We start from the raw sequence: 22,835 nt of genomic DNA, 5'->3' as shown, positions 1-22,835 counted from the left end.
CGGTTTGTGAGTTCAAGCCCCGCGTCAGGCTTGCTGATATCAGCACAGAGCGATCGTCTGTCCCCCTCTCTCTCTGCCCCTCCCCTGCTCACACTCTCGCGCTCTCTCAAAACTAAATAAAAAGCATTTAAATAAACAAATAAAAACCAGATGCATGAACAAAAGACCAGAATAAAATACATCAAAATGCTAATGATATTTGTAACAGACACTGAAATTATGAATGCTTATTCCCCACAGACCCACTAACATGTGGTTATGTTTCAAAATGAAAAGATAAAGGGCGAAAAGAAAGGAAAACAAAAACAGCAAAGCAGGAGGTACTGTCTCCCCACAATCAGGAGTCACACGTCACTCGAGCGCTTCCAAGCTCCCACTTACAGAAGGACGGAAAGTGACGATGTACTTACAAGTGGCTTATCAGCCCCACGGCGTTGGCACAACTGAGACAAGCAGGCTCTCCCAGACCACCTATGACAGAGACAAAGAAAAAGCAAGAAAACTCGTGTCAAACCAGGCGTTTCACACCAACACCACCTTCGAGAGCCCGAAAGGGTGCCCCGTGTCTTTCACAGAGTAAGCGTCTGGAAGCGTGTTCTGAGTGCTGGAAGGTTTCAGGGTGTTGCTAAGTGAGGGACACATTAGGAACACGGTGTCTTGGGGCAGCTCTAGGGAAGAAGGGGGACCTGAGGCAGCCCCTGGCCTCACGCACCCCTACCGGGGACACCGGGTTCCACCAGCCGAGGGCCCAGAGCCCGGGCCTGAAGGTCTCCCCAGGCGGGACCCTACTCGCTCCAGCTGATGCGCAGTTGCGCGGGACCCCCCAGTGCACAGACAGCCCCACAGGGCAAGCAAGGGCCTGATCCAAAGGGTCCCCCAACTTCTCTGCCCACAGGAGGGCGAGGGTTATGAGAACCACTTGTAGACCAAACACCGCAAGTAAACCGTATCTTGGATAAACACTACCGCTGAGCGTACAGCACACTTTTAGGATTTTCGTGTATTTTTGACACTTTCCCTGAGCATAAATTCCAAGTCCAGTCACACGACCTGTGCTCAGACCCTGTGCTGCGGACACAAGCGGTGGAGGGGACGAGACAGGCACTGGCAATCCTGGGGCGGCACGTGCTGGCAGGGCAGAACAGGGCTGGAAAGGCGGGCCAGCACCCTAAGACCCTCAGGCAGCAGGAGTGCACAGAGCGGGCTTGGGGTGCCGAGGCCTTACTCGGGGAGCCAGCGTGAGAAGGGAGGAGAGCAGACAGGCACGGCAGGGGACAGGTGCCGACTCCTGGACAAGCTCGGAGCAGACCAGGCAGGGCACATCCAGGCTGCTCCCAGTGGATCCTCTGGGGACACACACTTCCACTGGTCACTTTATGTAACTCAGAAGGAGCCCGATGTCATCATAGGCAACTCTCATATTCCCATCAAACATTAAATTTAGGACCTTGTAGTATGAGTGACAGCCTTGTTTTAAGCTGGGGTCTGGGCTCACATGTGGTCACTGTGGTTCATAAAGTAACCTTTTCCATTTCAAACACTACATTTCCAATCACACCAAGTCTTTCTCACTCTAGCTGAGGACCAAACAAAGGACTCCCAGACTTGGACCAGCCCCCTGCCCTGCACACTCCCCCCCTTGCACCCCCACCCTGGACACCCCCCCACCACACACACACCTCTGCTCTGGACCAGCCCCCTGCCCTGCACACACCCCCACCCCTTGTCCTGGGTCTGCTCTCTGCATCCCTGCCCTGCACACCCTCCACATCCTCTTCCCTGGGCCAGCCCCCTGCCCTGCACACTCCCCCAGTGCACCCCCACCCTGGACACCCCCCTACCCCGCATTCCCATCCTGGGCTGCCCCCACACCCCTGCCCTATGCACTCCCCTGCACACCCCCACCCTAGGCCTGCTCCCTGCAACCCCACGCTGCACCCCCCCCCCCAGCAAGCACACAAGCCATCACAGCTCCCAGAGCTGCCTGGCCTACCCCCCATCTCTACGTTGTGTGAACTGTGCATCCCAGTCTCACCTGGTCCCTTCCCACAATCTCCCCACTCCGAAGGCTTCCCTGGCCCTCTGAGAAACCCCATTCCTGGAGGTGATGGGGACTCTTGAGATACGGTTCATGGGTGGGCCACTCTTTCCTTCTAGAAGTCCTTTTGTTTTGTTTTTTTCCCAACAACCCACACTCCAGCACCAACTGGGCAACGCACCATTCAATTTTTTTTTTCTTTAACATTTTATTTTATTTTTTGAGAGACAGAGCACGAGCAGGGGAGGGGCACGGAGAAAGGGAGACACAGAATCCAACACAGGCCTGAGGCTCTGAGCTGTCAGCACAGATCCTGACACGGGGCTCGAACTCATGAACTGTGAGATCATGACCTGAGCCACCCAGGGGCCCCAACCACCATTCAATTCTGACTCTATCCGGAGTTAATGCAAACCCACTGGTTAAGCACTCAGCACAAGACTGCTTCACTAGGGACACCAGCTGCAAGCAGGGTCCCCAGGCCACCCACACATCTGCCAGCTACAGATTTGGGGGTTCTTACGATCACCTTCAGTTTTGTTAATTCTCCAGAACAGCACAGAACTCAGCAAAGTGTTCTGCCTACTATTAGAGTTTATTAGACAGGACAGGAAAAACAGCCACACGGTGAGGTACCCAAGGAAGGTCTCCAAGACTCCTAAGCGCAGGAGCCTCTGTCCCTGTGGGGTCGGCATCTGCAGAAGCCACCAACTCCGAGGCTCCCCAAGCCTCCCTAGTCAGGAGTCATCCTCACTTACCTAGGCGTGACTGACTACAGCCTCGGCCTCTGGTGCCTGAGCTCAATCCCCAGATCCCTTCCCATCCCTGAAGGTCGGGGCTGGGCTGGAAGAGCCAACCCTCTAATCTCAGGTACCTTGTTAGCATAGGTGTGAAGAAAGGGGGCTCATTATAAGTAACACAAAACACCCCTTTGTTGCAGGAACTATCAAAGGTTCTAAGAGCTCTGCCGGGAACAGGGACAGGGCACAGACCAAATGTATTTCATCATATCCCACACCTTTCTCCACCTGGTTTCCAGGAGACAGGGCTCTCTGGGTTCTCTCCACCAGCTGCTCCGGGCAGGATCCTCCCTACCCACCCTCCAGCCCCTTCCCAGGCACCCTGCATTGGAATACCTGTGAGGCTAGGAGACTCTGAGGTCCCTTGAGCACTTCCCATCCAACAGCTCTGAGAACCCACGGCTTGCCCCGGCCTGCTCCTCCCCGAGTCCTCCCCGGTTTCAATAGTCGCCAAAGGCCAAGACCTCACGGCTCTCACCCAGTCTGTGGCAAACCCGGTCAGTCCCCCCGCTACAGGGCCCCAGCCCAGCATGGCACAAAAAGGGGGTGAAAAGTAACTCCCCATTGTGGAGAAATCTGACAAATACTACCTCCGCCCAGTGATCAAGGTCAATACTGACTACAAAACTCATCTTGCTAGCAGGCATCCTAAACAGGATGTGATGAGGACATCACACCTGTGATCTTCCTCCCCAAAACACATAACCCCAGTCTAACCATGAAAAAATGCCAAACGTGGGACGCCTGGGTGGCTCAGTCGGTTGAGCGTCCGACTTCAGCTCAGGTCATGATCTCACCGTCTGTGAGCTCGAGCCCCGTGTCAGGCTCTGTGCTGACAGCTCAGAGCCTGGAGCCTGCTTCAGAGTCTGTGTCTCCCTCTCTCTCTGCCCCTCTCCCACTCACACTCTGTCTCTCAAAAAGAAAACAGAAAAATTAAAAACTAAAAAAAGAAAAAGAAACAGAAAAAATGCCAAACAAATCCCAATAGAGGGGCATTCTACACTAGCTCTAAACAGTCCTCAAAACTGTCACGGAAAGCCTGAGCAACGTGTCACAGCCAAGACTATAAAGAGAAATAACAACTACATGTAATGTGGTGTCCTGGATAAGATCCTGGGACAAAGAAAGACATCAGAGTAAAATGTGTGCAAATTAAAGAAGTAAAGGAAATGTTTCCAACAAATAGAAAAGTACGTGCAGAATAAAGATACAGTATGTAAATCACAAAACAAAAATCAGAAGAAAGTACGGAACACAACGAAAGGAATCCGAACACAGTACAGGACCTCAGTCGATAATAATGCTTCAAAGTTGGTTTACTAATTACGACAACGAGCCATACTGATAAAAGAAGTTAACGATGGGGAAAAGTGCTCCAGAGAAGGACTGCTGTGCCCAGCTGGGAGTGCCATTTCGGAGGGTTTGGGACTGTGCCCCACAGTCCAGTCTTGGGTCTCACAGGCTCTGGATTCCCTGTTGGTCCCGCAGCAACCCGGAGGTCTGACCCCCTCTCAGCCCCTTCCTGTGTAATACAGAACAGTGCCAACTACAGGAAACGTCGGTGGTCCCAGAACGATGCAACCACAGGACAAACTCCGCTAACTTTTAAACTGTGAACACGCCACAGAGCCGTGAAGTGGCCAACCATTTTCATTACCATCCTAAACACGGAAAACTCCGAGGGCAGGCGGTAAGATGGGAGGCTGACCGGGCCCCTAGACCATTCACACTGTCAGTTCTTGCGGCCCAATGCCCTTCCCATGGCTCCAAAGTTCTAAGAAGCCAACCAGCCATCACTTAAAAATTACAAGAATCATGTTTCTTGGGAGTGCTTTTGTGAATTGCACAGTACCTTGAAATTTATTTTACTTGAATCTAAATTTTGTAGGGCAAGTCCCAATCTTACAAATAAGGAACTCAGAAAGGTTAATGTCAAAGGGGAGAGAGTCAGAAAGGGAGTGTGGGCTGCTGACATGTGAACCCCTAGGAGCCCCGCGTTAGGTGTGATCTGTGTGGACAGCTAGGGTCACAGAGCCTGGGGGTACAAAGGGGCCAGGCTGGGGCCATGCACAGCAAGGCCTGGGGCCCCTCTACACATGCCCCACACAGTCCTATACGGATATCGGTCCCACGGATGTCCCACAAGGCGGCAGACCCAGGCCGTCTCACGTGAAGAGTCCTAAACGTGGCCCAAGGGCACGACTGTCCTCGAGAGTGAATACCACGTTCCACCAAGCTTAACCACGAGAGGAGCGCCCAGACAGCCCCAGGGCTGGCCGTCAGCGCGCTCCCTTCAAAAAACTTTCCCAAACCCGCTCTGGACGCAGCGGCCAGCAGCCGGGCGGCTAAGGTCACAGCGCGAGTGAGTCACAGGCCGCCGCCCGCGCCGGGCCGCCCCGCACGCGGCACTCACGCCCCGGCAACCGGCTGGTCGGGGCGGGGCGGAGGGGCGAGGCCGCCCCAAGTCCCGGCCCGGCGTGACCCCAGCCCCGGGCCGCGCCCGAGCGCCCCGACCCACCCACCCCACCGGGGCGCCGCCTCGCGCTGGGGAGTCGCGGGGCCGCTGGGCCCGAGGCCCTCTGCCGCCCGCTGGTCTCGGCCCCGGCCGAGACACCCGGACCCCCCTGCTCCGGCCCTCTTAACGCCCCTGGCCCCCGGGTCCCACCCCAGCCCCTGGACCCCCACCGCTGCCGCTGCCGCTGCCGCCGCCGGCCCCGGCGCTGGACCGGCTCCCAGCCCCCACCCGGCCCCGGCCGGCTGCTTACCCCTCGGGGCGGCGGCGCGGGGCGGCGGCAGGCGAACGGGCCCCCGGCCGCGGCAGCTCCTCAGTAAGATGGACGCCATGTGCCCGGCTGCGGCGGCCGCTCCGGCCTCCTGCTGCTGCCTCCCCGTCCTCCGCGGCGGCCGCGACTGCTCGCCGGCCCGCCGGCGCCTCGGCCCGCCCGCGCGGACGGTTGAGGGCGGCGGTTGGCTCCCGGCGGCCGACACTCAGCTCAACGACCCGGCACCGGCGGCAGCCATGTCCCGGCACAGCGTCCGGCGGCGCGGGGCGGGGCGGCCGGGCCGCCGCTCCCATTGGGCCCCTCGGGCGCCCGCCGCCCGCCAGGTGCGGGGCGGGCCCGCGCCTCCGTGGACTACGGGTCCCGGCATGCCCCGCGACGGCCGGCCCCCGAGGGCGCGCGGCATTCTGGGTCTCGGCGCGCAGCCGGCGCGCGGCCGGGCGTGCCCGCTGCGCACGCGTGCTGGGCCCTTCCGCGTCCGAGCGGCGGTGGCTCGGCGTACGGCCGCGGGGACGCCTTCGGGGAGGGCCCCGCGGAGGGGCGCTGACAGCCCGGCTTGAATGGCTGACCCTTGGTCGGTCTCGGATCCGGCCCAGGGCGGCGCCCCTACCTCGCGGCCCGGCCCACCGGGCTGACCGCTCAAACGCCTGCTCCCAGATCTCTCCGTGCAGGACCTTTGAGCCCTACACTCCCCTTTCCTAAGACGGTGTCCTATCCGCGAAGGTCGTGCGGGGATGGATGAGGTGACGCAGGGAAGGCAGGCTGGGCGAAATGGGGTGGCCAGCTCCTGGGGCCCAGTGGACACGGTCTTCCCCGGGAGGCCACTCCCACCAGCCTGCGCTCCAGCCCAGTGGCACCAGGCGCTTTCTCGGGACGCGCCACACTGCTTCCGCTCTCCCATGCTTTGCTCCTCTCCGACCTTTTGCTTGGAAGGTGTTTTCCCTCCTTCTGGCCTCTTCTGCCCGACTCTTTTTCGCTAATGTAACCCCAGGGTGCCGCTTGGTGAAGGTCCTGCAGTGCGTACTCAGTGCATATCTGTTCTCCGGAGTGCGCGAATGTGGAACTCCTGGTCTTAGCAGGCTCCCCACTCTAAAGAGACTGAATTTGGCTGAATGGCGTTCTCCCTAGGAGGCTCCTCCAGCACTCAGCCCTCACCGTCAGGAAGAAATAGCCCGCCTGAAGTGGTTTTCCTGCACCAGAACTGCCTGACGCTGGACTGGGATGGGTCTGCAGTCCCCATCTCAGGTGGGAGAAAATGGAGCTAGGTAGTACAGGGCACTTGGGAGATGATAGGCGGTGCTTGCATTGGCACTGGGCAGTGAGACTTCAACTGCAGTAAATCTAAGCACATGGATTCCTAAAACTGAAGCCTCCAAAGCCAAAAATACTATAAAGCCAGGCTTCTTTTCTATACATTCCCCAGGAGGCAAGGGTGGGATAAGGAAGGGCAATCGTTGTCCCCCTACCCAGGGTCAGGTCTGAGTCCTGGCAAATAGGTGTTCAGGACCAGACAGAACTGGTCTTTCAAAGCCACGAGTGCAGGAGAAAGCTTGTGCTAGTGCTGGTAGCTGGCATTGGCCCTCAGCTCCCGAAGGCTCTGTTCCGAAGCCATCAAGGGGCAAGGAGGCAGGCCCCGCAGGGGGAATGAGACGTCCATGGGACTCTGAAGGACAGTGAGTGGGGGGAAAGCCCCACTTGCCTCAGTATTGCCCCAGGGGTTGAGGGACTGGTGTGAGGAAATGTGGCAACATCGTTCACTTCCCCTTGGGATGTTTCACCTCTGGCCTAGCCAGGTTGCGTGAGAGGGAGAAGCCAAAAATAGGGTGTCCACTGAGGGAATGTTGAGGGGGTGGGGGTGGGCGCTTCTGAACACCATCTGTGATGCTTCCTACAGCTCTGCCAGGATAGGGTTTTAGATAAATTAATTTTTTTAGGTTCACTTATTTTTGAGAGAGAGACAGCATGAGCAGGGGAGGGGCAGAGAGAGAGGGAGAGAGAATCCTAAGCAGGTTCTGCACGGTCAGCACAGAGCCTGAGGTGGGGTATGAACCCACGAAACCACGAGATCATGACCTGAGCCAGAACCAAGAGTCAGATGCTCAACCAGCTGAGCCACCCAGATACCCCTAGAGAAATTCATTTTTTCAAGAGTAACTTTAAACTTTGGGTTTTCTAGTTAAGTAAGGAGCATGTGCTTATTATAACAAGTTTGTAAAAAATATAAAGAAACAAGTGGAGGGGTGCCTGTGCCTCTTGATCTCAGGATCATGAGTTCAAGCCCCATGTTGGGCATAGAGCTTGTTTATCAAAATAATAATAATAATTTTTTTTTAAAAAAGAAGTAGAAGTCTGGCATCCTGCCAGCTTGCCGTGCATACCCTTTAAGCCGTATGAACAGCTGCCTTCCTGCCCTGCCCCTCATGCAGCAGGTCCAAGTGCACAGAATCCTGGCACAGCAGGTCTGGTTTTGTATCATGGACCCTTTTCACTCTTTTCTTTCTCTCTTCTCTTTTTTTACAGGCCTTTTGATTTTCCCTGTGCTCCCCACGAGTTGAACACAACTTTCCGTAGTCGCTCCACGTTTACATAAGTGACAAGACTTCAGAGAAACAGGGTGGAATATTCAGGCAGCACAGGTGTCCCAGCTACAGAGGTCAGAGAATCTAGCTAGGGGTGAGGCCAGGAGTCAGGTTAGGGGCGTGGGGGGGGGGGTCATGTTAGACATCTGGTTAGGAGGCAGGTTAGGGAGGCAAGATTAGGGATGTGTGTGTTTGGGTCATGTTAGACATCTGATTAGGAGGCAGGTTGGGAATGGGGGGGGGGTCATGAGGCAGGTTAGGGAGGCGGGTTAGGAGGCAGATCAGGGATCAGAGAAAGACCCCGCTGTGTGCCATGATCAGGCTGCAGCCATGATCAGGCTCAGAGCAGGTGAAGTTGGATTTGACGGGGTTGGAGTTTTGCCCAGAAGTGTGACAAAGGAGGAGAGGGACAGTGGAGTAAAGATGTGTGCGGAAGAGTGGCCATAAGGCTTGACTGGGAAATTTAAACTGGGGCGGGGGGTGGGGGGAGGGTGGAAGAGGTGGGAGCAGTGCGGGACGGCGGGAAGTGGCAGCACCACTGGCCGGTGGAGGCTGCTCATCCTGAAGAGGGTTTGGACTCAGGTACCAGAGCAAGAGGGGGGTGCTCACAGTGGGTGGTGGGTGGCCCACATTTTTCGGCCACGGCAGGGGCTAGGAAGTGAGCCCGGGAGAAGAGCCTCAAGTGAGGCTGGAGGCCAAGGTCCTTGGGTAGAAGAGCCAGGACGCCTTTGAGCGCCATGGGGAAAGGCATGCCTTCCTCCGACTGAAAGCAGGCTCACCGGGCACACGCAGCAGAAGGGGTGGGCGCCGGCCTCCAGCCCCCTCTCACCTGTCAGAACGACCTGCATGACCGGGGCAGTGGCCCGGGCTCGGGTATGGAAGAGACATTCGTTTGGGTCACCAGTACTCAAGAATGGTGTCTGTGGGGCTGAGACAGAGCCCACGGCCACGCCCGTTCTCTCCCTGTCTCCGTAACAGAGCGCTGGGTTCTCCGTTCACCGGCCTCCTTTGACCCTTCTTCCTTCTGCCTGCAAAGCACTGAGGGTGATGGAATGGAAAGAAAGGACCCTGGACTGCCAACCTTGGACTTGTTTGACTTAAAAGTGAGAAAACATCTATCTTTTCTCAGTCACTGTTATTTGAAGGGGTTTCTGTATATAAAGGTGAATTTAATCATGACGGATTCGAGGAAAAATCCCTAAAAGCTAGATTGCTGAGTCAATGTGATGCAAATGTATATTTTTGCAAACTTTTAAAATGAAAGGTTTTAACTTTAAACTTTAAATTTGACTCGTATGTAAACTGTACATACCTATGTATGTAGAGCGAAGTGGTCAAGTCCTAAGCGAGCAGTCTGAAGCGTTTCCCTGTCGTGCGCACACTCCTGCTGCCCCTCTCCCATCAAGGCAGAAGGCCGCCAGCGCTCCAGAAGCCTCTCATGCCCCCTCTGTTGTCACCCCTTCTCAGACACCACCTTCCACTCTAACTGCTGCCTCAAAACCACTTTGGCCTGTTTTGTGTTTGTTGGTTTTTAATTTATTAAAAAAAATTTTTTTTACATTTATTTATTTTTGAGAGACAGAGACAGAGCGCAAGGGGGGAGGAGCAGAGAAGGAGACACAGAATCCAAAGCAGTCTCCAGGCACTGAGCTGTTAGAGGGGCTTGAGCTCATGAACTGTGAGATCATGACCAGAGCCAAAGTTGGATGCTTAACCAACTGAGGCACCCAGGTGCCCCTGGATCATTTTTTGTAAATTTTTTTTTTAATGTTTATTTACTTGTGAGAGAGAGAGAGAGCACGACAGAGTGTGAGTGGGGGAGGGGCAGAGAGCCAGGGAGACACAGAATCCAAAGCAGGCTCCAGGCTCTGAGCCATCAGCATAGAGCCCAACAAGCGGCTCGAACTCACAAACCCTGAGATCATGACCTGAGCCAAAGTCGGACGCTTAACCGACTGAGCCACCCATGCACCCCTCTTTTTAATTTATTTTAAAATTTTTTTTCAAAAAAATAAATTTTTTTTCAAAAAGTTATTTATTTTTGGGACAGAGAGAGACAGAGCATGAACAGGGGAGGGGCAGAGAGAGAGGGAGACACAGAATCGGAAACAGGCTCCAGGCTCTGAGCCATCAGCCCAGAGCCTGACGCGGGGCTCGAACCCACAGACCGCGAGATCGTGACCTGGCTGAAGTCGGACGCTTAACCGACTGCGCCACCCACCCAGGCGCCCCTTAATTTATTTTAGAGTGGGGTATCTGGGTGGCTCAGTCTGTTAAGCAACTGATTCTTGGTTTCGGCTCAGGTCATGATCTTGAGGTTCACAAGTTCGAGCCCCACGTTGAGCTCCTCTGCCTCGATGATACTGTGGAGCCTGCTTGGGATTCTCTCTCTCTCTCTCTCTCTCTCTCTCTCTCTCTCTCTCTCTCTGCCCCTCCCTTGCTTCTCTCTCTCTCAAATAAATAAATTTAAGAAAATTAGAGAGAGCACAAGTGGGGGAGAGGGGCAGAGGGAGAGGGAGAGAATCCCAAGCAGGCTCCACACTCTGTAGAGCCCGATGTGGCTTCGATCCCATGACCCTGGGATCATGATCTGAGCCAAAATCAAGAGTCAGACTCTCACTCAACCGACTGAGCCACCCAGGCGCCCCCAGAATATGCCTTACTCGGCCATTTTTGTTATTGGTAAGGCTTCTGGTCAGCGGTAGACTATTCATAATTAAGTTTGGGGGGAGTCAAAAGTTATACGTGGATTTTCCAGTACACGAGGGTGGAGGGGTTGGTGCCCCTGTTCAAGAGTCAACTGTGGTGGATGCTTTTTAAGTCTGGCTACTTTCATTTAACGCTATGTCTATCAAACTCATCAGCACTGTTGTGAGTCACATTCGTTATTTTTCATTGGTATATAAAATCGGGAATTTTTCAATGGGATACACAGTATCCCATTATGTGTTTTAATGAGTATACCACAGCTCATTTTTCAGTGCTGGGAGGGTTGATGGGCCCTCAGCTTTTGGCCAGTGTGAACAACGTTGCTGTTAATGTTCTCACGTGTGCCTTTTTTGCACATACATACAGCTTTGATAGGAGAATTGCTGGTCAGGGGTGTACTTAAATTCAATGTTCGTAGGGACTGACCAATGGTTTCCAAAGGGGTCCTTTCGGCTTAGCCCGCCATCAGCAGAGCAGGAGGGATGCAGCCGCTCCACACCCTCACTGACCCTCATTTCTGTTGTGACTATGACTATGATTATTCTGGAGGCACATTGTGCTTTCATTTTGCATTCCTTTGCATGACTGAAAATTTTGAGGCGTCCTCTCATTTACCCTTGACCATTTGGACTTGCTGTTTTGGGAAGTGTCTGTGTAAGTAAGGCTAGTTCTTTGTCAACGTCTCTATTCAGTCATCTGCCTTTTTCTTACTGATTTGTAAGAGTTCTTGGTGTATTCTGGATATGAGTCCTTAGATGTATGTATTGCAAGCCTTTTCTTCCTTTCAGTAGATTACCTTTTCAACTCTTAATGGTGTCTTTGAGGAATCATTCTTGATTTTAGTGATTTAATCTCTTTTTTGGTGAGTTGAAGAAATTTTTGCTACCCCGAGGTCATGAGGACATTCTTTTATGTTTTGTTCTAGAAACTTAATTGTTCTATATTTCGCATGTAGGCTTATGATCATTTAAAATTGGTGTTTGTCTGTAAAGCAGGCATCAGGATTACTTCTCCCTACGGGTACCAAGTAGACCCAGCACCATTTATTCAGTGGACAGAATCACAGCTACGGAAGATGCCCGTGTCCCATCGTAATCCCAGAATTTGGGAATATGTTGCTTTACATGGAAAAAGGGATTTTGCAGAGATAATTGTATTAAGGATCTGGAGATGGGATATTATTCCGGAAGAGGCAGCTAGGCCAATGTCATCGTAAGCATCCTTAGAAATGGATGACAGAGGCAGGGGTGAAGGGTAGAGGGAGATCTGGTACAGAGGAAGAGGTCGGAACGATGCAGCCTTTGCTGGCCTCGAAGGTGGAGGAAGGGCCTTGAGCCGGGGAATGCGAGCAGCCTTCGCAAGCTGGCAAAGGTGAGAACATAGGTTCTCTCCTGGAGCCTCCAGAAAGGAATGTGGCCCTGATGACATGTGGTCATCAGCGCAGCGAGACCTGCATCAGATCTCTGACCCACAGAACTTGGAGACGATCGGTTTGTGTTGTGCTAAGCCACTCAGTCTGTGAGAACTTGTTACAGAAGCAAACAACTGACATACCCCTGATGCGATCGTGGCACGTCTGTTAGCCAGCAGGTAGCCCATTGGGACCCTATTCTGTTGCTTGTTGTTTTTGCTACACTTGAGCCAATACCAAGTGCTTTTAGTTACTCTGGCTTTATAACCTGTCTTGGTATATGGTGCTGTCAGACCTCCAGTTTCTTCTTCTTCAAGCCTGTTTGGATGTGTGGGTTTTTTTTAATGTTTATTTATTTTTGAGAGAGAGAGCGCAGGAGAGGGGCATAGAGGGGGAGAGAGGTTCTCAAGCAGGCTCTGTGCTGGCTGCAGAGAGCCCGATGTGGGGCTTGAATCCACAAACCGTGAGATTATGACCTGAGTCGAAGTCAGACGCTGAACCACCTGTGCCACCCAGGCACCCCTTAAAGATTTTCTTTCGTTCTTCCTTGACCCATCTGGAGTTTCCAGGAATTTCTGCGTGTAGTGTGAGATGTGAGCCCAAGTTCATTTTTTACTTGTAGATAACACAGTCCTTTCCCAGGCCTTCTTATTGGATAGTCATATGTCAAAGTTCTACCAGGAAGGTCTGTTTCTGGACTCTCTCTCTCTCTCTCTCTCTTTTTAAAAGTTAATTAGTCTCCATGCCCAATGTGGGGCTTAAAGTCACAACCCTGGGATCAAGAGTCACATGCTCCTACTGACTGAGCCGGCCAGGTGCCCCTGGACTCTCTTCTCTTCCCTTCTCTCTCGTTGGCCGGCTGTTCCCCGGACCACTAGCCATTCTGAACTGAGGCCCAGTCCCCCTGCCACTAACCTGCATGAGCCTCTGGCAAGTCAGTGCATTCACATAGCTCTTTCCTTTTTGGGGAAAGTTCATAGAGTGGGCTATTTGGATTGCGGTTGTTTAGGGCCCCTGACTCTCTCCATGCTGCAGGCCCTTCCGGGTTGACCAGGAAGTGCCTATGTGTGCTTGCACCCCAGCAGGGCTGCTTGGGGTTTGCTGAGCTTCTTGGATATGTAAGTCAATGTTTTTGTCAACTGTGGAAAAGTTTCGCCATTATTTTGACAACTTTTTTTTTTTTTTCCTGTGTCAGTCCTACCTTTTTCTCCTTCTCAGGTTCTTTTTGTTTTTTATGAAGTTGTTTTTTTTTTAATGTTTGTTGATTTTTTAAGAGAGAGAGAGAGAGAGAGAGAGAGAGAGAGAGAGAGCGCGCGCAAGTGGGGGAGGGGCACAGAGAGAAGGAGACACAGAATCCGAAGCAGGCTCCAGGCTGTCAGCACAGAGCCCGACGCGGGGCTCGAACTCACAAACCGAGAGATCATGACCTGAGCCGAAGTCAGGTGCTTAACCGACTGAGCCACCCAGGCGCCCCATCTCCTTCTCAGGTTCTAACACACATATGTTAACCCTTTAATATTGTCCAGCAGGTGCCTGAGACGGCTTGCTCATGTTCTTCAACATTTTCCTGTTCTTCCGATTGGATAATGACCCTTAGTCTGTCTTTAAATTCACTCTTCTATCAGCTTCAGTCTGCTGTGAAGCCCATATGGTGATTTTTTTTTTTTTTTTTGTCACTTGTAGGATTTTTATTTGGTACTTTTTAACAGCTTCTATTTTCTATTGAGATTTCTCTTCATTCGTTAGACCATATTTTCCTTTAATTATTGAGTATCTGAAAACAACTGCCTTAAAGTTTTTCTCTGTCAAACCTAAAATGGGGCTCAGGGTTGACTTCTGTCGATTCTTTTTTTCTTCTTGATAATAGCCACATCTCCTGCTTTCTTTGCATGCTGGGTGACTTTATTGTTCATTGCTTGTTGTGGATAATACGGTATAGTCTCTAGATTCTGTTATCTTCTTTTGACAATGACAGTGTGCGCTTTCCGAGGCCAGATCACTAAGAGCTCTGCAGCTTGCGCCTTCTTTCCTGCGGATTCCCGCTCCAGGGGACGCCAGCCCTGTGTTGGGAGGACACTGGAGCAGCTTGTGGAGAGGCCCCTGTGGGGTGGAACGGAGGCCGCCTGCCAATATCCAGAAACACCCGAGTCAGCCATCTTGGTAGCCCACCTGCAGCCCCAAGGCTGGCTCACCCACCCTGAATTCCCGACCGAAGAAACTGCACATGATAATCAATGTCTACTGTTGTTTTCAACCATTAAGTTTTGGGGTAACGTGACACATGACAATCAAGAATAGACAAGTTCCCGGGGCATGGATCCCGGTGTCTCTGCCATACGCCAGAGACGTTCGTGGGCTTGGACGAGGTGTCCACTCCAGCGGGCCCAGAGCTCCCACGACAGTTGTTCTCTGTCAAGCCTGGAGGCCTCACCATCCGTGCAGCCCCGTCCTCAGCCAAGGACAGTGGGAACTCTGAGACTCCCCTCTCCACGGATTCCAGCAGCACCACTGCGTCCTCAGCTCAGTAATACGGGGTGGCCTGGCTGGACGCCATCTCTCTGTGCCAGGGTGGGAGACTGCCACAGTAGCAAGCTGGGGTGGGCAAGGTGGACCTCAGGAATTTCCCTTCCCTGGGGATCGCAGTCCTGCATTTCCTGTTTTTCACACCTGAAAAGGGCTGCCTCGTCTGTTTTGTCCATGTTAATGATTCGTTACAGTGGAGGGCCAGTCTGGCAGGATTCTCTCCAATAGCCCATACAGGAGCCTCAATCAAATGTGTTTTTTTCAAAGGCAAGTTCTTTCCACGTGTGTGGGCAACCTGGTGAGCTCTGCATCAAGCCTAGAATTTAGTTAGTGGTGATGGACTGACGTTGGTTTCTTAGTTGTGATAAAGCTACCACGGAAATGTAAGGTGTGGACATTAAAGGAAATGGGTGGGGGGAGCTCTGTGTTACCTGTGCATCTTTCCTGTAAATGTGACATTATTGCAATAAAAAATGTTAAATGATCCATCTGGCTGGTACAGGAGTGAGGGAGAGAGGCCAGGCTCTGTGTCCTGTGTGGCTTCCCAGCAGGCTGGCTCTGAATGGCCGCTCCTGCTGTCTCCGGTCAGTCCCCAACTCAGGCTGGTGAAGCCGGTCACTAGTCCAGAACAGCCGTGGTCCAAAGCGTCCCCCAAGCTGTTACCAGTGCTTACACTTTCCGGCAGGCCCAGGGCTTGGGAAGACCTTTCATGTTCTTCTCTTTGTTGTTTTGGGTTTTGAATTCCTGCAATCTTCATAATTAGAAAAAGAAGCGCTACTTTAGCAAAAGCCTGAATGAGTGGGCAGCGCTGGCCGCAGCCCTGACCCGAGTGGTCCTCGACCTGGGGCAGTCCCCGCGGAGGACGAGGGTGCGGGGGCCGCCGGAGGGACGGGCGCGGCCTGGCGTAGGTCGCCCCTCCTCTCATCACTGTCCTCGGTGCTGCGGCATCGCTTCCTTCCCTCCGCCGAGGCTGCAGAGACCCAACCCGCCGGCAGCCGGGCCACGGGAGGTCGGAGGCAGGAAGAAGCGCCCCAGGAGCGGGGAGCGGGCGGGGCCGGAGCGGCGGGCGGGGCGTCGAGGCGCGTGGCCAATGGGCCGGGCGGGACTTGTGGGGCGGGGCCAGGGCGGAGGCAGCCCGGCATCCCGGGCTGGGGCAGGTCCCTAACCTCTGGGGTCTCCCGGCGGCCGCCTCCCTATCCCGCGGCCGGATCGCGCGAACTTGCCTGCCTGGCTACCCCCGCTCCCCTCGGCGCCCACCCCCACGCCGCGGCTGTCCGCGCCATCCCCCCGCCTCCCCCCAGCCGGGCGTGCCCCGCGCTTCCTCGAGGGAAGGCCGCCGGGCAAATGGGAGCATGTGCCCTCAGGAAGGCGGGCTCTGACCTCACGCGGCCATTGCTTCCTGCCAGCCGCTCCCCACGGGCGCTGCCCTACTGCCCCGCTGTGCACACGGAAGCCTCACACCCTGCCCAAGGTCGTACAGCTAGTAAGACAGATGTGGGTTGAACGGTGTCCGCCCAAAGATATGTCCAAGTCCTAACCCCCTGCCTGTGAATGAGACTTTATTTGGAAATAGGGCCCTTGCAGATGTAATCAAATAAGGATGAAGTTCTTAGGGGGGAGCCCTAATCCAATGACTGGCGTCCTTAAGAGAAAATAGGGGTACCTGGCAGGCCCAGTTGGTGGAGCATGAGGTTCTTGGTTGGGGTTATGAGTTGGGAGTCCCAACTTTGGGTATAGAGATTACTCAAAAAAAGTCTTTAAAAAAAAAAAAAAAAGAGGGGGGTGCCCGGGTGGCTCAGTCCATTAAGTAACCGACTTTCGATTCTGGCTCAGGTCATGATCTTGCTGTCTGTGTGATCAAACACCACATCAGGCAGAGCCTGCTTGGAATTCTCTCACTCCTTGTCTTTCTGCCCCTTTCCGGCTTGTGTGCAAGCTCGCTCTCTCTCTTTCTCCTTCAACAATCTTTAAAAAATAAAATCTTAAAAAAAAAAAAAAGATAAAACAGGTGGACACACAAGAAGGAGGCTGTGTGAAGACAGAGCCCAGGAGTGGACCGATGCCAAGGCAAGCCTAGGGACACCAAGTACTGCCCATCATCACCAGAAGCTGGGAAGGGACCAGGAAAGATTCCCCCTGAGAGCCTCAGAGGGAGCATGGCCCTACATGCGCCCCAGCTTCAGGCTTCTGGACTCCACAACTGTGAAACAGTAACTGTGCTGTTTGATGGCACTTTAGTGGGGCCCTAAACTACCTGTTAAAGTGCAACCAGGACTAGGAGACTGGCCACCCAGGTCCAGGCAGCAGTGCCACCTGGAGATAAACACAGAGTTGTGTGTACCTTCCAGAGGGACTCAGCCAGCCTGGGAGGAGCCAAGGAAGGCTTCTGGAGAAAGTAGTCTCCCAGCTCAGATCTGATGTGCAGGCAGGGGGAGAAGAAGTTCAATTTGACATCCAACAAGGGTGGGTGGGTGTGGCTGTCCAAGGGGTGACATCCAGCGGGGAGGGAGTCAGCTTCAGACACTGGAGCTCTGGGGAGAGGGCTGGGCTGGAGAGGCACAGGCAGTGTCCTTCCCACTCTTGAAAGTCCAACACTGGCTGAGGAGTGGGTTTTGTGTGAAGGACACGGAGAAGTCATAGCAGGATTTTATTTTTATTTAGTTAATGTTTATTTTCGAGACAGAGAGAGAGTGCATGTGCAAGGCGGAGGAGGGGCAGAGAAAGGGAGACAGAAGACCTGAAGCGGGCTCTGCACTGACAGCAGAGAACCCGATGTGGGGCTCAGAGTCACCAGCCTTGAGATCTTGACCCGAGCCGAAGACAGACGCTTAACTGACTGAGCCACCTGGCGCCCCGAGGAGTCAAGCAGGATTTTAAACAGTTGGCTGGCATGGTCAGTTTTGTGGTTTAGAAAAATTCCCTGCTCTGTACCGACAGTGGGGAGCCTGCTTGGGAGTCTCTTTCCGCCCCTCCCCCACTCATGCGCATGCTCTATCTCAAAATAAATAAAACTTAAAAAAGAAAAAGAGAGGCGCCTGGGTAACTCAGTTGAGCTTCCAACTTCGGCTCAGGTCATGATCTCATGGCTCATGGGTTCGAGCTCTGTGGCAGGCTCTGTGCTGACAGCTCAGAGCCTGGAGCCTGCTTGGGATCCTGTCTCCCTCTCTCTCTGTCCCTCCCCTGCTCACATTCTGTCTCTCTCTCTCTCTCTCTCTCTCTCTCAAAAATAAAATAAACATTAAAAAAAAACACACAAAAGAAACATTCTCCTGGTTGAATGCAGAGCATGGACTGGAGGGAGCCAAGGCTGCCTCCTACTGGAGACAGGCTGGATCAGAAGGGACGTGTGAAGTGGAGTCCCTGGAGGGTGTGGGGGAATGCTAGGTGGGGTCTCCAGGAAGCGGCTTTTGGGGGCAGGAGGGTCTGTGTTTGCCTCCAGGACCGGATCCTGGCCTTGGGCTTTGGTTTGCTCTTGGAGGTGACCACTGAGACTCTGATGACAGATGCTTCAGGCCTCTGGGAGGCTCTGGGGGGGCGGGGTCAGCCCCAAGGTGGAAGGAGAGAGGGTGGACAAACCTCCTGCTCAGGCCTCTTAGCCAGGACTTGGACGGGAGACCCCTCAGCCAGGCTTCAGTCCACATGTCTATCTTCCCTGCCTGACAGCGACCCCCATGCCACGGAGGGTTGGCCACTGTGGCCCTGAGGAGCCTTGCAGTGCTGCCTGCTGGCTCCTGGTGGCTGTCCCAGCAGACTGAAGTGGCCCTCGGGCCAGGGGGGAGCACAGGCAGAGCCAGACCTCGGAAAAGGCAAGTTTCCAAGTCTGGAGAGTGTAGCGAGTGGGCAGGGCTGGGAAGGGGCTGCTGGGAAGGTGGGGTGTGGGGAGGCCCCCCCCCCTGCTCTGCCTGGGCTGGGGGAAGGGCCTCTATTCCTTCCCCTCCTTGGAGGCAGGGGCCACCTGGGGCATGGGAGGAGGGGTGGCTTAAGACTGCCAGTTTCCACTTGGAAGCCCTCTTTATTTGGCCAGGGATGGAGAAAGGCTGGGGTCAGAGTGCACACATCCCCATGGAAACAGCGATGAGCCTGGCCCCTCAGGGACCCTGGCCCTGGCAGGGGATGGGGCTCCTTGGGCTCAGGGGCCTGGGCTCTGCTTTTGGCAGCCGCTCTTCCGGGGAGGTCAGGCGGTGAGCTGCAGGGCATGTGGTGGGGAGAAGCAGGGAGGCAGAGAGTGCTCCAGCCACGGCCGCACTGGAAACAAGAGGGAGACTGCAGTGTGCCTCCTGGAGCCGCATGCCCAGAGTAGGCGGCTAGTGCAAGGCAGGCGGCCAGAGGGGCACAGCAGCAGACCTCGTGTTCAGGGGACTCCCCGCTCCTCTTGAGCCCTTGTTCTGTCTGCTGGTGCCAGCAGGCAGGCCTGGAGTCCTCTGGTTCTAAAGGCCTTGCCCAGCTGGCCTTGCCTAAGAAGGTGGGAGGGGTGCTGTGGGAGCTGAGATGGAGGGCAGCTGAACCCACCAGGCCAGAGCAGGGCAGCGCTCGCTCCATCATCTGTTAATTGCCCGCCTCGGAGTACGGAGTTTTTGTCCAGAGAAATGACAGGAGTCTCTTTGAGACTCCGCCCCAGCTGCTGCCGTCCCTGTGTGTCCGGGATCCCTCTGGGCCCACCGGGCTTGGGGCTGTGCCTCTCATGGCGCTCCCCCGCACGCCTGGGGCCTGGTTTCCAAGAAGATGTTTTCTCAGCCTGTCCCGCGCGGAACTACCCAGGCTCTCAGAATTGCCAAACTCTGTACGCACTGAAATAGCCACCCCAGGGACGACTGCCTACCTGTGGAAGCCTCACACGCGAACACCTGTGGGGGGCACAGATGTACCCGCACACGAAGGCCTCTTCACCCAGCAGTCCATCTGTGCATGGGGGGTGTCCTGAGTCTTCTGAGAGCCTCTTTTTCACACCGAGGGAGACTCAGCCATCGGAAATATGGTCTCCACAGGGCGAGGCCCCTGGAGTGTGCAGGGCCGGGGGGCTGTCCTGCTGGTCAGGCTCGCTGAAAAGGGCTCGGGACCTCCTTGAGTCAGCCAGGCTGGGCCCGGGGAGGACTGCACTGGGCGGGAAAAGACCAGCCAGCCCCAAATCACTTTCTTCAAGAGAATCTAAACACACACTTGCATGTTTTGAATAAATTTGCATATTGATCACACTGTTCTAAATGCATTTTTTTTTCCTCAGGAGAGGAGCTTTAATTCCAAATCTGTGAAATCAAATGAGAGATGGTGGTATCTGTCTTGTACTACAAGATTTATAAGACAGTTTTCAGGTTTGTTCCCCAGAGGGATCCCGGGCCCCCAGAAAGGACAAGGACACCGATTCTCCCCACAGCCGGACAGATACCAAGGCTAAATGAGAGCGTGAATGAGCCACCGTCCGGCTGGACACCTTGCCAGGAGCTCCGGTGGAGTCTGGCAGTGACTGCTGGGGGGTCTCTTCAGTTATCTCGGGATCTCCAGCACCCTGCAAGGACACAGCACACATTAGGACCTCATGGATACCTTTCGGCTGACAGCGTGAGCAGTTCCCTAATTCCTTTCACTTGTGACACTGGGGAGGGTCTCATCCCTGCCCTGGCTTGCCCTATGCCAGTCCCTGCTCTGGTGGGAAGCAGCTTGGAGCCGGTCAAGGTGGGGACTCTGAAGTGCCCACGTCTAACGCAGAGTTTCCTACCAGGGTCCTACATTGGCGGAACTGTAGGGACAGCCTTTGTATCCCCAGGCCCTCAGACACGGGATGCGGCCGCTCGGGGAAGGAGACCTGCGGTGAGATGGCTCTTTGCAGCTGAGGCCAACCCCGTAGAACGTGGCGGCTGGAGGCTGAGCAGGAAGACCCTGCTTGAAAGGGGACCTGAGCGGCACATCGTCGTGTCCGCCATACCAGCCCCCTGTCCTTCCCACAGCCAGAGTGATCTCCTCAAAGCTGTGCTCTGACCACAGGCTGGCATTCCTAAGCCGCCCTGCCCCGCTGCAGCCTCATTGGAATGGCACATCGCCCAGCAGTTCCAGGGACCGAGTCCTCACTCTGACCACAGATCCCCCACTCCACCCAGCTCCAGGCCAGACTTGAGACTGGGGACGGGGTGGGGAACCGCTGAATCCACGCCCTGCAGATACTCTGCAGGAAGACTCCGACACCAGCGAGCTGGCCAATCCTTCTCCAGCCTGTCTTCCACGCTCCCTCCCATTGTTTGGGACCATCGGAAGCCAAGTCTGTAGCGTAGGCTCCAGGAGCGCAGGCGTGTGTGTGTGTGTGTGTGTGTGTGTGTGTGTGTGTGTGTGTGTGTGTGTGTGTGTGTGTGTGTGTGTGTTTGTGTGTGTGTGTGGAGGGGCAGTTGGAACTTGACCTCCGCCTTCCCCGCGCCACCGCGCTTCCTGTCCCGGGCGCCTTCTTCCCGCCCCCGAGGTAGGGGCGTGGGTGACCACCTGGGTGCCGGGCTGGCAGCCCCCGCGGGCTGGCCCCGCGGTGCCGCGCGCACCGGCCACCGCACCGCAGCCCGAGTGGCTCGTGCTGAGAGGAGGACGCGCGCGGCTGCCCGACGTCCCAGATCCACCGCCGCGCGCCCCCGGCAGGGGCCGCGATCGCGCGGGGCCGGCTCGCGGGCCGCGATTGGGCGCGCGGCCGTGACGTCACCCGGCGCCCGCTGGCTCCGGCCTCGGGCTCCCGGCTCCGGGCTTTGGGTTTAGCCGCCGCCTGGCGCGCGCCCGGCCGAGTAGCGGGAGCGGGACGCGCGCTCCGCGCTGCTCTGAGGCGGCTCGCGGGGTCCCGCGGCCCCGGCCCCCCGCGCGCCCCCTCCCCCCCTCCCGCCCGGTCCCCGCCCCCCGCCCCCCCCGCTCCCCTCCCCCCCTCCCGGTCCCCGCCCGCCCCCGCGCCCCGCCCGCCCGCGCGCCCCGCCCGGCGCGGATTTGAAAAGTCCGGCCGCAGCCCCGCGAGCGCGGCAGCCAATCAGCGGCGCGCACTTTCCCGCGGCTTCTGCGAGGCGGCGGCGGCCCGGCGGCGGCGGCGGCGGGCGGGAGGCGCGGGGGCGGGGTCGGCGCCGCGCGCGGAGAGCCTCGGCCTGGCCGCGCTGCGCCCGCCGCCGCCGCCGCCCCCTCCCCTCCCTCGGCCCTCCCTCCCCCGCGGCCCCGGCCCCCTCCCCGGCCCGCCGCCGCCGCCGCCGCCGCCGCCGCCGGAGCCGCCGCGCCGGGAGAGCCGCCGCCGCCGGAGGATGCGACGCACAACAGGTCACTGGAGCCGCCGGCTCAACCGCCGCCGCCGCCGCCGCCGCCGCGGGCTCCGAGGGGCTGAGGGGTCCGGGGGCGCGGGGGCCGCGGGGCCGGGGCTGAGGGGCCGGGAGGAGCAGGCCGGCCGGCGGGGCGGGGGCGGCCGCGGCTAACGGGGCCGGGCGGAGGGCGGCCGCGGCCATGTTGGGCCCGGCCGCCGGCGGCTGCACCTGTGCCGGCCTGCGGGCCGGGCGGCCTTTGTTCGCGGCGGCGCCGAGCGGGCCGGGCCGGCCTTTGTGAGGCGCGGGGCCCGGCCGGCGGTGGGAGGGGCGCGCCGGGCCGGCGGGGAGGCGCTTTTTGTCTGCGGACGGTCCGCGGGTGACACTCGCGGGCGCCGGCCGTTGGTCAGCGCGGGCGCCCCGGAGCCGGGCCGGGCCTTGCTTGGCAGGTGGAGGCGCGGGGACCCCGCCCGGGGCTGTCGGCGCGCGCCGCCCCGGCCCCCTCTCCCCCCGCCCCCCACCCGGCGCGGACCGGGAGCCCCCCCCCCGGGGGGGGGGTCTCGGGACGCGCGGAAGGCCGGCCGCCGACCGCACGGCTGCCGCGGCCCCACTCGCGAGAAGGGCGGTTGAAAATCTCGGCGTTTAAAAAATGCTGGTCTTGAGTCTGGGTGGAAAGGTCGCGCGGGCCCGCGGCGTCATCCTCTCTCCCGCTGTGCCCGGGGGCCGGAGCCGCCCCAGGTTTGACATCCAGGTG

At 56.6% G+C, this 22,835-nt stretch overlaps 2 protein-coding genes and 1 long non-coding RNA gene across 7 annotated transcripts in view; 1 reads left to right on the top strand and 2 right to left on the bottom strand.

Annotated features, from left to right (window-relative positions):
• The window catches only part of LETM1 (leucine zipper and EF-hand containing transmembrane protein 1), a 40,281-nt gene extending 34,437 nt beyond the window's left edge, over positions 1-5,844 (bottom strand). For both annotated transcript variants that reach the window (XM_023253495.2, XM_023253496.2), the window contains exons 1-2: positions 5,604-5,844; positions 411-471 (exon numbers count right to left, since the gene is read on the bottom strand). In XM_023253495.2, the coding sequence (XP_023109263.1) occupies positions 411-471; positions 5,604-5,682 (140 nt within the window). In that variant the 5' untranslated portion in view covers positions 5,683-5,844. The remainder of the gene's footprint in view (positions 1-410; positions 472-5,603) is intronic.
• Positions 5,845-8,297: 2,453 nt separating this feature from the next.
• On the top strand, positions 8,298-15,326 carry LOC123385185. Its single transcript, XR_006597368.1, has 2 exons — positions 8,298-9,300; positions 14,293-15,326. It is a non-coding gene; the product is annotated as an uncharacterized LOC123385185 (long non-coding RNA).
• Positions 15,327-18,028: 2,702 nt separating this feature from the next.
• LOC123385183 (translation initiation factor IF-2-like) lies at positions 18,029-22,538 on the bottom strand. 4 transcript variants are annotated; one of them, XM_045056943.1, is made up of 2 exons: positions 22,313-22,538; positions 18,029-20,343 (listed from the first exon to the last, which is right to left on the bottom strand). In XM_045056943.1, the coding sequence occupies exon 2, from the start codon at positions 19,380-19,382 to the stop codon at positions 18,471-18,473; it is 912 nt and encodes a 303-aa protein (XP_044912878.1). In that variant the 5' UTR covers positions 19,383-20,343; positions 22,313-22,538; the 3' UTR covers positions 18,029-18,470. The 4 variants fall into 4 exon arrangements, with proteins under 4 accessions (XP_044912878.1, XP_044912881.1, XP_044912880.1 ...); XM_045056946.1 differs by lacking the exon at positions 22,313-22,538 and adding an exon at positions 21,227-21,642; XM_045056945.1 differs by lacking the exon at positions 22,313-22,538 and adding an exon at positions 21,306-21,642.
• Positions 22,539-22,835: the final 297 nt, after the last annotated feature.

This window comes from Felis catus, chromosome B1 (genome assembly GCF_018350175.1).
Source record: "Felis catus isolate Fca126 chromosome B1, F.catus_Fca126_mat1.0, whole genome shotgun sequence".
In the NCBI taxonomy this organism is placed as follows: Eukaryota; Metazoa; Chordata; class Mammalia; order Carnivora; family Felidae; genus Felis; species Felis catus.
This window is presented reverse-complemented; position numbering and strand designations above follow the sequence as displayed.